This window comes from Schistocerca americana, chromosome 1 (genome assembly GCF_021461395.2).
Source record: "Schistocerca americana isolate TAMUIC-IGC-003095 chromosome 1, iqSchAmer2.1, whole genome shotgun sequence".
Classification (NCBI taxonomy): Eukaryota; Metazoa; Arthropoda; class Insecta; order Orthoptera; family Acrididae; genus Schistocerca; species Schistocerca americana.
This window is the reverse complement of record NC_060119.1, coordinates 184,137,925-184,152,705: the sequence shown is the minus strand read 5'-3', so window position 1 is coordinate 184,152,705 and position 14,781 is coordinate 184,137,925. Positions and strand designations below refer to the sequence as shown.

The 14,781-nt window shown below is 42.4% G+C and overlaps 1 protein-coding gene across 1 annotated transcript in view; it reads right to left on the bottom strand.

Moving 5' to 3' along the window:
• Positions 1-11,265, bottom strand: part of LOC124614995 (lysine-specific demethylase 6B) — a 142,574-nt gene extending 131,309 nt beyond the window's left edge. Inside the window, exon 1 of the mRNA XM_047142994.1 lies at positions 11,200-11,265. Coding sequence (XP_046998950.1) covers positions 11,200-11,265 — 66 coding nt within the window. The remainder of the gene's footprint in view (positions 1-11,199) is intronic.
• Positions 11,266-14,781: the final 3,516 nt, after the last annotated feature.

Sequence of the window (14,781 nt, the reverse complement as noted above, 5' to 3'; positions counted from 1 at the left end):
AACTGCGTGCCTCGTCGTTAGAGGTGAGATCGCCGTGCAGGATCTCGTCCAGAAGCCGGTTTTCTCTTAAAAGACGTGCTTTTTAGGCTGCGTACTAGCTGCTCGTTGGTTAAGCACCAGCCAGCCACCTGTTCTTTTGTGTGTGTATTCAACTGGAAGTCGATTGTTCATATGGGAGGTCATGTCATTTTCTGATATTTTAATCTGTTCAGTTTTTGTTCACTAGCAAACATAGAGTACACTGTAGTAGGGCCATCTGATTCCAGAGAGACCTAATTTAGGATACATGCTTAGTCATTGCACACGATGTAAAATGACGGTTAACTCAGAAGCTGTGTATAATTGACAAAAATCGTTAACTTAGACCTAGGAGCCTCTTGTATTGTAAATTACAACTACACAAACTAAAGCAGTAACAACGGGTCTAAAATGTTTTAAGCATGAAAAATACATACCTTGTATGGTTCCATTAACGGCCTGTACATCTTAGTTGAAATAAATACTACGAAATGCACTTCTGTCAGTGTCAATATATTTGCCACTCGTCACTTGACGAAATACTTAGTCGTCATATTCAATATTTGTCTGACATCGTCATCTCTGCTAGAGGAATAGTGTATCTCTGAATATAACAGCAAGAATCGTCTCAGTATTCGAACTACACGCGCAAAAGAAGTTGACACTAGGTACTGTGGCTGATGGGAGCGACGGTAAGGCATTTCCCATTTACAGTTGCTCCCATCAGCCACCGCGCCGAGTGTCAACTTTGTTTGCGGGAATATTACCTCAGGCATCTGACTAGAATTTAAAGTCTCGTCGACGACTTGGTAATTAGAAAAGGATTTGGGAAGGAAATCAATCAAATCCTTTGCATCCAGGTCATTTTCCCAAAACGGTTTAAGAAAACCACGGGAAACTGAAGTCTGAATGCCCGGACGGGAATTTGAACCGCTGTTCACCCAAAGGCGAGTCAAAACTCAAAAGCGCTACGCCAACTCGCTCGGTTTCACAGTTTGGTACGGCGAAATGTGACCTATCGAACAGCGGTATTCAATAAACCTAACCATCAGACGGTTCGACAAATTTTTAAAGAGTAGCTCATTTCTCCCCGTGACGTGTTAATTTAGATATCAATCGTCGTATTCGCCCAGTGACACTGTTTAATGAAGATATCTATCGTCGCATTCTTCCATATTTCGACGTATTATAGTTAATGATACCACTTACGACATCCTCGTTTTTCCGTGGCTTGCTGCATAACAATTTATTCACAACACTTGAGTCTTAATTAGCAGTTCCAGTTGGCGCTTATATTTTTTGCACTGCAACTCCAAAAATAACTACATTTTATTTCTTAAATACCGAATGTCGCGGTTTTACCATGTTATAAGTAAAACGAAGGTCAGGAGCTTCCAAATAGGTTTTACGCCTAATGTACTACGGAAGTTTTCTTCTTGCAATCGTAAGATCGCATCGATCTCATTGGACATTATGGTCAGTGAACGTACTGCAAGGAAATATTCGTGTGTGAGACGGTTTTTTTTTTTTTTTTTTTTTTTTTTTTTTTTTTTTTTTTCAGAAATATTACTCTCTACGTTTCTGATTACAATCAAAGGATTTTCCGATGATTCTTACATTCTGTCATACAAAAACTAGAGTGAATCTAAAAATGGCGCAAACCAAAATTTTAAAACATTCACAAAACGTTTCCTACCTTTTTACCTCCAATGTAGCGACCACAAGGCCAATAAAAATTGAATGAATAGTCGTAGGGACAGAGTTGCTTACGAGAATGGTACAGAGAGGAGACTAAGTGATTGTAGCATTCAGTACCTCCCACCTCAGCTGGGCCAAATGGTGGAAGTATTGTTCTAATTGTACAGCAACTGAACGTGACATGACAGAGTGTCAGCAGCAGTAAGACAATATTTCAAAAGATGACATTATTTAAGATAATGCTAACAGGACAGAAAAATTGCGTCGCAAATCGTAAATGAGTTCTGTGACGAAGCAAAAACGTAATTTTTTCAGGTGAATTGTATAGTTTAATATTCGGCAGGGAGAGCTGTCTAGGTCATATCTTTGATAAATACTGTGATGACAGCTTCAGCTGCAGAAACCTTTAACTAATACTCTTGCATGTGTTCAATAACTTTCGTGTTTAAAATTTAACTTTAGTGGCTTTTTTTCTGGAAAGAATACGGGCATTTACATGTGCCTTTTCAGTTAGTTAATATGTTAAACCTTAAATATGTAGTTGTTTTCTGCTTGTATAAATTTACAAACGACAGTGTTTGATATGTCAGAGATTTATGTACACTTCTTGTCTTTTCACCGTTAATTTTGAGATTATTCAAGCTCCTCCGGATTTTAATGGTTGTTGACAAGGTATCCGCACGTTTGAAAGGTTTCCCGACAGTCCATTTGGGTGTGCAGCATTCTGAGTACATCCCAACATGAAATGGCTCAAATCCTCATCATCTTGTGGATGTCAGTTGTATATGAGAGAGTCAATCATTCCAATCCTACAGAGGTGGGCAGCACAACATTCTTATGCCAACCTTATTGGAATAATTGAGTTACATGTCTCCTCCGCAGATTCTTCTGACAGTACACCTATTTTGTGGGTACTGAACGATGGACTGAAACTCACGTAAACCTCTTTTCCTGCTGTGATATCCTACTTAAATGTTGGAGTTATTTGCACTCGCACGACATTCTATCACTCTTTCCAAATCTTTGAACGTAGTACAATTCGCCCTGCTTTCCACATATCCTCTTCCACCATAAAACGAGTACATTTACAGCTTGTCAAATACCGCTCTCTCCTCCACCATACTGAACATATCTGATACCAGCAGTCCTTTCATTTTTCCCAGTTTTATAATCCTAGTACGTTGCTACTTTAATACTAACACAACGCCATCAAACGTACACCCACACACCTTTTGAATAATGGCACAGAGTAAATTCAACCGATTATCATTCGCAAATATTCCCTGTCAATCTGATTCCGCCCATCAACTCTTTTCCGTCTTCTCTATACGTAGGAGTTCCCTCCCCTGTCATCCTCTCGACCCTCTTCTACTCTACCCCTCTCGTCCCTTTTCTCATTCTCGAGCCAACAGGTTACCTAGATCTGAGCTTGGAATAGGGAAAGGGGCGATAACATTAGTTTCGTGGAATTGGGGGTGGGGGGGGGGGCGATACAGTAAAAGAAGCACGATTTCTTACGTAATAAATCAGTAAAAACTATGTTTGTTAATCACTAAAGATACAAGTGCCACCACTTTACTTTACATGGAATATACACTGCCAAGTCGCATTAATGTCACCAACAGTCAGAAGCCTTCATAACGACCTTTTGCAGCGCGAACCTCTGGAGACGGTCAGAGAGTCAGTCAGGAGCTGGAAGGCACCAACAGGAATGTGGAGCCACTCCATTGCCATGGCCAGCTGCGCTAGGTTCCTCTGTTGATGATCCCTGGCTTGAACAGGCCTGTCGAGGTGCTCCCACCAATTCTCACCTGGATTTAAATCTGGGGAGTTAGGTGGCCTGGAACACCGTCCGAACAGGCCATCGCGGACCCAACGGTACCGACCGGCCGCCGTGTCATCCTCAGCCCACAGGCGTCAGTGGATGCGGATTGGAGGAGCGTGTGGTCATCACACCGCTCTCCCGGCCGTATGTCAGTTTACGAGACCGGAGCAGCTACTTCTCAGTCAAGTAGCTCCTCAGTTTTCTTCACAAGGGCTCAGTGCATCCGGCTTGCAAACAGCGCTCGAAGGACGGAATGGTCATCCATCCAAGTGCTAGCCCAGCCCGACAGGGCTTAACTTCGGTGATCTGACGGGAACCGATGTTGCCACTGCGACAAGGCCATTGGCAGGTGGTCTGAGGAGTACGGTAAACTAATCCTGGTGATCTTCGAACCACACATACAGTGCGAGCTTAGTGACGCGTTACATTATCTTGCTGGGAGATGCCATTGTGCCGAGGAAAAGCAAACTGCGTGCAGGGGTGGATATGCGCACTAAGAACAGAGGCATGTTTGTGTTGACCTGTTGTGGCTTCCAGAATCACGAGATCTCCCACGGAATTCCACGAAAATCATTCCCCAGATCGTAATGTTCCCTCCAGGTTGCAGGGTGTTTGCATTCAGACGTTTCATGCAGTACACGCCAACGGTCATCTTCCGTTGGACTATGAAACGCGATTCATCTAGAAAAGCCGCCTGCCGCCATCTAGTGGACGTCCAGTTGCGTTACTGGCATGCCGATTCCAGCCTTCGTCGCCGACGAACAGCGTCAGCACGTGTGCATGAACCTGCTGCGGAGGCCCACACGAAGCACCGTTCGCTGGACGATCGTTGAAGAGACACTGTGGGTAGCCCCTTGATTCATTTGGGTGGTCAGTTGCCAAACAGCTGCGTGTCTATGCGCCTGCACACATCTCCGCGGATATCGTTCACCCCTGTCGTCTATAATCCGAGGTGCACCACTGTTATCTGGGCGCCGGTTTTGCGTAGCGCCATTATGCCACGCACTGTACAGGATGGCACCCAGTCAAGGAGTATTTTAGGGAACTGGTTTAAGAAATTTATTCCAAAGGCCCAGTGGAATACTTTACAAGTTTTCTCCCAGAGTCATTCACGCCGTGTCTACGTGACACAAGTCGCTTGTCTTTCAAAACCGAGGCAGTTCTGTCCAGTTAAAGCTGCTGACAGGAGACGGCCCGGGCCCTCTGCTGAAACTGCTAGCGAATTCACGCCATTGGTTTTAGCCAATAGCGTGCGCGGGATACCGATCACGTGTGTGGCCGCTGGAGTGTTCTGCGGTGCATAATGGCTCTGAGCACTATGGGACTTAACATCTGAGGTCATCGTCCCCTAGAACTTAGAACTACTTAAACCTAACTAACCTAAGGACATCACACACATCCATGCCCGAGGCAGGAGTCGAACCTGCGACCGTAGCGGTCGAGCGGTTTCGGACTGAAGCGCCTAGAACCGCTCGGCCACTGCGGCCGGCACTGCGGTGCAGAACACAGTTGCTTCTCTCTCTTGTAACCCAGACTTCGAGCAGAACAGACGTCTTCTTGGAATGCATAGCCTCTGGCTCTGCTTTTCACGACCGGCCACCATCGTCAGTTAAGATGAACCGCTTCCCCTTACGTTGCCCATTTCAATTAGTTGTTCTACCTTCTAGATTGGCCTAAACCTGCTAACTTCCGACCCTAGGCGCGCCCCTGTATACCGTACCGAGAAATATATTCTCGTTATTGTACCTAATTTCCTGTTTTGTCATTTAACAGCCTGGTTTCCCATTGCTTAATCCTGACCGCTCGACTTCCTGCACCCTGTCGTCACGAGTCATATGTAACGACAGCCTCCCCCCTTTCCCCAAACCATGTATACATTTAAAACTGGTGTCAGATGTGGTATACCTCTACAGCACGGTATACTTTACCAACGTCGGCACGCGAACGGATTATAAACTTAGCAGCTTCGGAAACGCTTCCAACCTTGGCCCGAAAGCCAATGATCGTACACTTTCGGACGTCAGAGAAATTGCTGCATTTCCGCATTACAACGAGTGCACGGTTCCCCGCGTCGCCTTGACATGCTTTATATACCCTCCGCAGCTAGTGCTGCTTCCTGCCGTCTCTGAGTGGTTATTGTACGTTGACGTCGAACAGATGATACTCACATTAATGTAATTGGACCGTGTAGTCCGTATTAGACACGTACATAATTATAATTTTTCTGTCAGTGGGGTAACTTTCACATTCATGCGAATACCTTCTATATTCATATTGATAATAGTTTTTGATATCTGCTGGTAACATGGAAAAAAGTCAGGAATTGAAAGTACAAGACTGCTAGTAGCTTTTAGAATCCATAGCCGTCTGGCATTTTCGGTTGCAAGACAACAGTGGCGAAGAGCAAAATTGTTTTGAGATTTCACGAGAAATGGCTCCGGACACACCTACTGCTCTTCAGTATCCGTGACACGTCCTGACTTTCTTCAAACTGATACTGATCTGATACGTCAGTATGTGTGGCGGAGCAGGAGGCGAAATTTTTCTTTTGGGCAGGGGCAGTTACTCTCTACATCTACATCCATGCCCTGAAAACCACTAGGAAGTGAATAACAGAGGGTACTTGCCATTGTACTAGATATTACGGCTTCAGCTCATGTATGGAGCACCAGAAGAATGATTGCTTACACTTCCCTGTGCGCTGTGTTTCTAACGTGAAGATCACACGCATAAGACTTTTCTTGAGATATCAGTCTTTTGACTGGCTTGATGCGGTTCGCCACGAATTCCTCTCCTGTGCCAACCCTTTACTCTCAGAGCAGCACATGCAAGCTACGTTCTCAGTTATCTGCTGGATGCATCCCATTCTCTGTCTCCCTCTACAGTTTTTACTCTCTACAGCTTCCTCTAGTACAATGGAAGCCATTCCCTGATGTCTTCATACGTGTCCTAATATCCCGCCCTTCTCCTTAATAGTGTTTTCCACATATTCCTTTCCTCTCCGATTCCGTGCAAAACCTCCTCATTCTTACCTTATCAGTCCACCTAATTTTCAACATTCTTCTGTAGCAAGACATCTCAAATGCTTTTACTCTCTTCTGTTCCGGTTTTCGCACAGCGCATGTCTCATTGCCATTCAATGTTATGCTCCGAAATTCTCAGAAATGACTTCCTCAAATAAGACCTATGTTTGATATCAGTAGACGTCTCTCGGCCAGCAATGCCCTTTTTGCCAGTGCTAGTCTGCTTTTGATATCCTCCTTGCTTCGCCCGTTTCTGCTGCCTAGGTAGCAGAACTCCTTAACTTCATCCACTTGTCATTATTTCGTCCTTCTTCGATTTACTCTCAATCCATATTCTGTAGTCATTAGAATGTTCATTCCATTCAACAGGCCCTGTAGTTCATCGAAGATAGCGATGTCATCAGCGAATCTTAACACTGACATCCTTTCATACTGAATTACAATCCCACTCTAGAACCTTTCTTTTATTTCCGTTGTGCTTCTTCGACTTATAGATAAAAACAGAAACTATGATCCGGAGATGCTGTTCCGCCGAAACTGACTGGAATGAAGTGATGAGGTGGAGCGAGCTCATTGAGAACTTCAACTCTAGTATTTACGTATAGTATGGCTGAATATTGTTCACCAGTCTAGATGAGACGTGCACATGTAGCTAAAGTGGACATCTGATTGAAGGAGACAATGCAGAGTATCTTTGTAACACTCGGGGCCACCCCATGTGCCTGACTCGCCGTCGTTGTAAACATAGAGCCCTATGAAATTAGCTCATTACCGTTAACCACAATAGAATTCAAAAAAACCCTAGACAACCCACAACTCTCATTACACCAAGACATAAAAACAGACTTGTCTTATGGTAAATGGCGGCAGAAGTGCAAGGCGTTGACTCAAGGACAGCTTGGAAAGAACTGTGAGCTGTAAGTGGACGTAACAACCAAAACAAGGGTCCAACAAGAAGATTGAAAGATTCAACCTGCCAAAGAAATTGTGGACAACTTCGAACCGCGTCAGGACGAGTATTAGTGAATGTAAGCAACCAATGAATTAATGCGGCTTATCGTCCTGTCTTGAATGTTGAGTGTGGTTCATTCCAATCAATGGACCATTTACTTGTGTGTGAAGTCCGTAGTTATGAGGGTAAACTGAAGGACATATACAGGCCCTTTAACTAAGCCACAGAGTGGCTAAAGAATTTTTGTAATATAGTACAGAATTTTAACAACATGTAAAGAATATTGTAATTCAGAACACACCTACAAGAATACTGTAATTAATACATTGCGTTAAACGTTTAATGCGATGATTGCCTTTGTAAGTGCCGAAAGAGTAAATAATAAATACAATTGTGAGCGCTGTAACTAATCTAAGCGGGTTTCAATACATTCCTAGAGCTCTCAAATCTGATTCTAAAAACTTTGTAAATCAGATTTTACAGGATACACTACGTCTATATTCAAGGGCCGAGAAGTTCAGCTTTTCCAGATTCACTGTGAAGCTATATCATCGGTCGAACAAACCTGTCACTATTCGCGCGCCTGTGTTTTTTACGTTCAATATCCCATATTAGTCCTATTGGGCAATATTCTAGGATGAAATGCAAGAGTGATCTGTAGGCTACAGTCGCAATCATCTACACATAATGCGAACGCCGTGAAATGGTAAGACGAAGTGGTTAATCTCCTTTGCCATTTGCCCAGTGTCTGAACTGTCTATGCCCAGTCAAATCGTCTCTGTGCTTTTATTGGTATTGTTGATCTGCAAATAATAATAATAATAATAATAATAATAATAAAAAGGTAAATGTTTCCAAGTATTTATCATTTTTTATTTATTTTGTTACATTTTGGGAACCAGTTTGGAGCCATTACATAACAGTCCCTCATTGTGTTTATCTAATTACACCTTTCATCTAGATCGATAAGAAGTGGAAAACATAAAAATCTATTAAAACAAATAGACAAAACTTCACTAAGAATACTAATGTGAATTTTTACAATAAGTTTAAAGAAAATCTCACAGAACATCCGCTACCAGTCTATGCTTCAAAAGGTAAAATGGCTCGCTAGAAATCAAACTGAAAAATAAATGCCAAATCCTTGCAGAGTATTTCGACAAACTCCTCATCTGCGAATCTCCCATGGAAAAAATTAAATCACAAAAACAGGAATCCAGAAGAAGAAATCTTTCAGAGCTCTAGAAGCTAAATAACGAAAATTTACTCAAGGAAATCTACACGACCATGGCAGAAACCTGGGAAACAGATTGCATTCTCTTTGCATAGAAATGTATACTTACAATGAAATGAATACCCCCTAGGTGCATACAGGCGTTGATATGTCAACGGGGACAGTTGAAGATGTTTGCCCCGACCGGGACTCGAACCCGGGATCTCCTGCTTACATGGCAGATGCTCTATCCATCTTTTTTTTCGCATTTTGTTCGTTGCTGATCGTAGTGTTTGGTCGTTGCGGACGTCACATGACATCCGTTCAAGTTCCTTTGTTGATCCTTCCATTCAGTTTTTTTATCACAGAGGCCAACCAGCTCTCTGACCGCATACGCTGAACTATCGTGCGGGCTGATCCATCTGAGCCACCGAGGACACAGAGGATTGTGCGATTGCAGGGACTTATCTCTGGCACGCCTCCCGTAAGACCCACATTCCCAACTTCTTGTCCCGCACTATATTCATAGCGCCCCTGCCCATTATACTTATTACTCACGGCCTTTTGCCGATTCCCGTAAGAGTTCGGGCACTTATCCACGCACTTCACAAGGAGGGGGGGACAGAAAGACCCGAAAATTACAAAATAATATATCACCTGGCGTCATCTACAAATTTCTTTCGAAACCTCTCTCACACAGATTCCAAAATCAAGCGGTTCCACAAACAGGCAAGTATCAGTCAGGTTTTCGTGAGGCCCGCTCCTCCACAGAACAGATGTGGAGTCTTCAAAACGATTCTTGGCACGAGAAACATCAAAAATACAGTGGTCACCTTTGTAGCTTCAACAAGGCATATGTATGTCTCCACAGACACACAGGGGCTCTGCAGCACACTAGAGAAATCTGGCTTAGACAGCCACACAAGAGCAGTCATTTGGGAAGCACTCTGACACAAACTCCAATGAGCAGTACAGGAGTGAAATGTCCGATCCTTCTGAGATCACAACCAGATTGTGCTAGGGTGACGGCCTCTCACCATTATTCTTTGACATTATTCTTGAAAAAAGAAATTAATGAAATCCGAATTGCACTAGCCAATGGTTCCGCAGAATAGCAACACTAAATCAGTCGAAACTCTGGATTACAACTTTCACACAAAAATGCTCAGTACATTGAGAGACTGACGAACAATACCCCATTGAAACCACATACGGGAAAATCGCACACAGCCCTGACTCCAAATACTTATGAGAAACAATTCAGTCAACAGGTATTAATTTTATTTTTAGGGGTCAGTCAAGCAGGAAATAGAAATCTCAAAAAAGCATAAATGCTCACGGGGAATCACGTACACCAAGAGGTCCACATCCTTCAACGTAAAAGTAAGGCAGCGTAACACTGATATTTTTTAGAAGTACCATACACAGTAGACACAATACGATTTGAAGGTTAAACAAAAATGAAAGAAATGGAGAAACAAAATCAGAAAATCCTTAGAAAAATTTTCGGACCAATAAATAGAGGAGCTATTTGGCTGCGTAGACTAACATCAAAATCCAAAAATACAGACGGTAAAACGGTCACGTTCAGGCAAAGAAAGCTCGGATTTGACGGGATATTCACAGGATTCAAATACTAGAACACAAAAGCTGATAAAGAAAGCTGAGATGACCTCAGACAACTATGTGTGACAACAGATGAAATGAAATATCGTGAAGAGTTCAGGAGTACCATCAAAAATCAGGAATTTGCAACCACCAGAGAAAGAAAGAAGATGGGATGTAACAACCAACAAGAATTTGAAACACCTAGGGAAAAGAAGACAGAATGTGAATGGACTGAAACAACACAGCGAACATATGAAGATAATTTGGGAAGAGATAAAAAACACAAAGAAATTATTATAAAGAAATCCAAGCTCAAACGCTTTAACAGGCAATCACCGTAAATGATATAACAACAATAATTGTTATTATACATAATAGTGCGCGTGTTTCTAATTATCAACATAGATTTTTAGGAAAAACACTAAGCTTTTTCTGATTTAAGAAAAAAAAAATGAAAAATAAATTATTATTATGTTCAGAGCAGGAACGAGTCAGCTTCTTATTTACACTCTTTTTCGTGGATACGTAGGTATGGCAAGTACTGAAACGTATTGGGCTTCCTACGTCTGAAGAAGTGCAGTACCTGTTGATTAGAACACGTGCTGTGGAACGAATTTAATTTAATCATGTTGTCTTGGGCTAACGACCATAGAAAACAAATAAGACAAATAAAGAAAAAAATCATATTTTCAGATTTTTTTAAACTGATGATTCAGGAAGGATGTAAAAGGCCAAAGTTTATGTATTCAGTAGTATTTGAAATGCTTTGACAGTTCTGATTATGCTTATATGCACCATGAATACCCTAACTACTTTATCGGACACAAAAACTCTATCATAGTAAGAAAAACGAACTGCTTACCCGCACATGTCTTCTGACGGGGTTCTTGACACCCTCAAGTAAACCTGTTTTGCTTATAAGCACCATCGGAACTGCAGTGCAGGGAGCACGTACAATATTTACATGATACGACTACACTGTGCTATTTTCCCGAGTTAACTTCTCTTTTTTCCTCTTGTTCTTCGGATTAGTAAACAAACTGTGACGTACGTGCTGGAAGAGCCTGCATGGCGCGAAATGCCGCGCAGCTGATGGGCATTTCGGTGCCTCCCGCGTCCAGACCCAGCGCTCTGTCCCCGTGGCAACTAGTATTAAATCGATAATGCGAGTATCATATGTCCCGCCTCAGGACGTTGACCGCGATTCTTTGCAATCTTCCAAACAAATAAACAGTAACGTTGCGTCTCTGGTACAAGAACGAGAGGCACAGACTTTCGCAGATGAGGACGATTACGGATTATTCTTAAGTATGGTTGTAAAACTACCGTAGACTATCGTAAGTAAGCGTTGACTGCGGCAGTTCTCCTCGCAGCTTTGGTTAATTAAGATCGTAAAGGCGTTACGTGTACGTCAGGTGTGCTGCATACCTATCGGGCCTTATCTCATTTCGATCGCTTTGCGTGTGCGATCAGTGTCTTACTAGATTTCCGTAAAAAGTGGAAGCGGTGAATCATTTGGAGGGTGAGTGTGGATTAAATGGTCGCGTAACCTGCAGAACATTTTTGTTCTACGTAGTTATCCTCTTGCCTGTTACTTAAAAATAAGCGGTATTTGTAGTACAATTGGAACTGTCGTAGTTTAATTAGGATTTTATTCGAAAATCATTGATTCGTAATGTGAAACATATGGATGTTGTAGTAGTAATAAAAAATACAGATTTATCTTATAGCACTAGAAATCGCAATTTCCTCAAAAGAAAAGGTAAACGCAAAAGAAAAATATACAAACAACGCTTCAATACTTCACTGAGACTATGTAAAACATTTTTCTGTTATTTCTAAACAACTTTCCAAGCTATCAGTTGCAAATGGAATCTCTTGCCTTTGATCATGATAAAGAACGATATATAGAGAGCAGAATAACAATAATCATAAAGATATTTTTGTAATAAACATTTTGGAATGTGATTATTAACAGCCGGCCGGTGTGGCCGACCGGTTCTAGGCGCTACAGTCTGGAGTCGCGCAACCGCTACGGTTGCAGGCCCGAATCCTGCCTCGGGCATGGATGTGTGTGGTGTCCTTAGGTTAGTTAGGTTTAAGTAGTTCTAAGTTCTAGGGGACTGATGACCTTAGAAGCTAAGTCCCATAGTGCTCAGAGCCATTTGATTACTAACAGCCGTCAAGTAATGTATAAAACGCATGTTAAAGCATCAGTTGCTTTTTTTATTTAAAACCCAAATATCGGCCGGTTTCAGTCACCGACCATCTTCACGGATTACGGTTAAAACAGTTGAAGCCACAACATCACATCTGTCATTACAGAGACGTGGCGAATTTAAAGTAATGACAGATGCGATGTTGCAGCTTAAACTGTTTTGGTTGTAATCTGTGAAGATGGTGTGAAACCGGTCGCTGCTTGGGTTTTAAATGGAAAAAAAAAGGAATTGCTGGCCAAGTAAGCATTTTATATAGGTATTTTTGTGTCTGTGCATGTAAATTGTACTCTCATCAAAGGTAATTGTTTTGATTATATAAAAGCGCAGAAGTTACACGAGCAAATATTTTTTCCTTATGCAATGCAATTTCTATTTTGTAATGATAAAAAATACATAATGGACTAATACTGAACGATGTAAAGTTATAATTATGTGCAAAACAAACAAACAGTCTAAAAACAGTTCCTCTCTCTCACATTCATTTATGCTTCTTTCCCGACCAATACTACCAATACTACAAGTAACATAATTTACTACGGCATTTATGCAGTGCACCGAACCAAGCGAACCTTAGTTTTGGTAGAGCGCAAATCTATTCATAAACAAAAATAGTGATACATTGCAGCGAGTTTGAAGAACAGCAACAATGTGTATATTACAGTGATGACGAAGAAATCGCAGTCAGTCACAATTTATAAGAATCAGTCAGTTCTTCGTCGGTAACTTTACGGGGTGTCGCCTCTAAGAGTCGCTAGGAGAATTTCCTCTGTTTTTTCAGCAGATATTTGCAATTTCACTTCTGCCATGTGTAGCTGAACTCAGACCAAACAAAATCGCTCGTCATATCCTTCATGCGGCGCCCATCGTCAATGTAAAGCATTGGTTTGAAACTCCCTGACTGATTAAAACTGTGTGCCGGACCGAGACTCGAACTCGGGACCTTTGCCTTTCGCGGGCAAGTGATCTACCAACTGAGCTACCCAAGCACGACTCACGCCCCGTCCTCACAGCATTGGTTTGTTTCCCGAAACAAACAAAATGATATTTAAAGAGGAATTGTCAGCGACCATTTTCCATAGAGTGGTCTCAGATTAGTCTAATGCCATTGCGTTTTATCGACGTGCATTAACACGGAAAGTAAAACACAAACAGTAACTAGCACTTCAGCAGCGACTCTCCTGCCGCCCTGGTCCGCGCCGACTGCTACCGCCATGCAACAGCGCTACTCGGTCGCTGCTGGGCCATTGGCTACTCTTCTCGTTTTACCGTCCCTGTTGTATATCGATAAAACTAACATCTCACTAGACTAATTTTGGACCGCTCCATCGAATGAGCACGTAAAATCCACTTTAAGAATCATTTCGTTTGCAACGGTAATCAAATCAGCACTTTCCGTCGTCGCTGAGAGTCGCATGATAAGCAATATTTGTTTATGCCTCGGGCATAGGAACACTGTAGGAACGAAATTTCAGATATCTGCCGAGACACGATAGAAAATACGCCTGATGACTATCAGGAGGTACATAATTTGTAGTTCTGACTCACCTTAAAACTTTGTGTTCCGCCTTACGGCAGGTCTTGTCATGGGGAAGCCTCGTCAGAGACGTCCACCGCATGAGCGTCTAGGGAAGTGATTTCAGGGGTGGGTTCTCGTTGCTTCCACCGATATTAAGAAATGATAATGAGGCCAACACAACACTCAGTCTCTGAGTGGAGAAAATCTCCGACCCAGCTGGGAATCGAACCCGGGCCCCTTGGTGTGACAGACAACCGCGCTGACCACTCAGCTAACGGGGCGGACAATTCTGACTCAAGCCAATCCTTAGACATTTCCTGCGCGAATTACATGTGGTACCGTCTGTAGAGGAGCCTATTTCCGAAAAGAGTTATGCATAAATGAAATATTCATTTGGTAAAATTTACACTCGTTGCTTTAATTCTCTCAACGTTGTAATTCCAAGCAGTCGCGGAATTCTTCAGCGATTACGCGTGAAATAGTACAAACACTTTTCTGCTAGTGTCTGTATTTTGGTTCTACAACAATGAGGAATCTCATATGCTCGAGTAGAAACACTTAACTTTTTTTCTGGGCTGCGCAATAACATTACTTAAGTGTCAGTATATACCAAATAAAATATGAAAATACCAACTTCCTGGGGTAAGATATGCTGCAAGCTCCTGTCTAAGATAAAAGAATAAAGTGAGAGTCCTTACCAGCTCGAAAT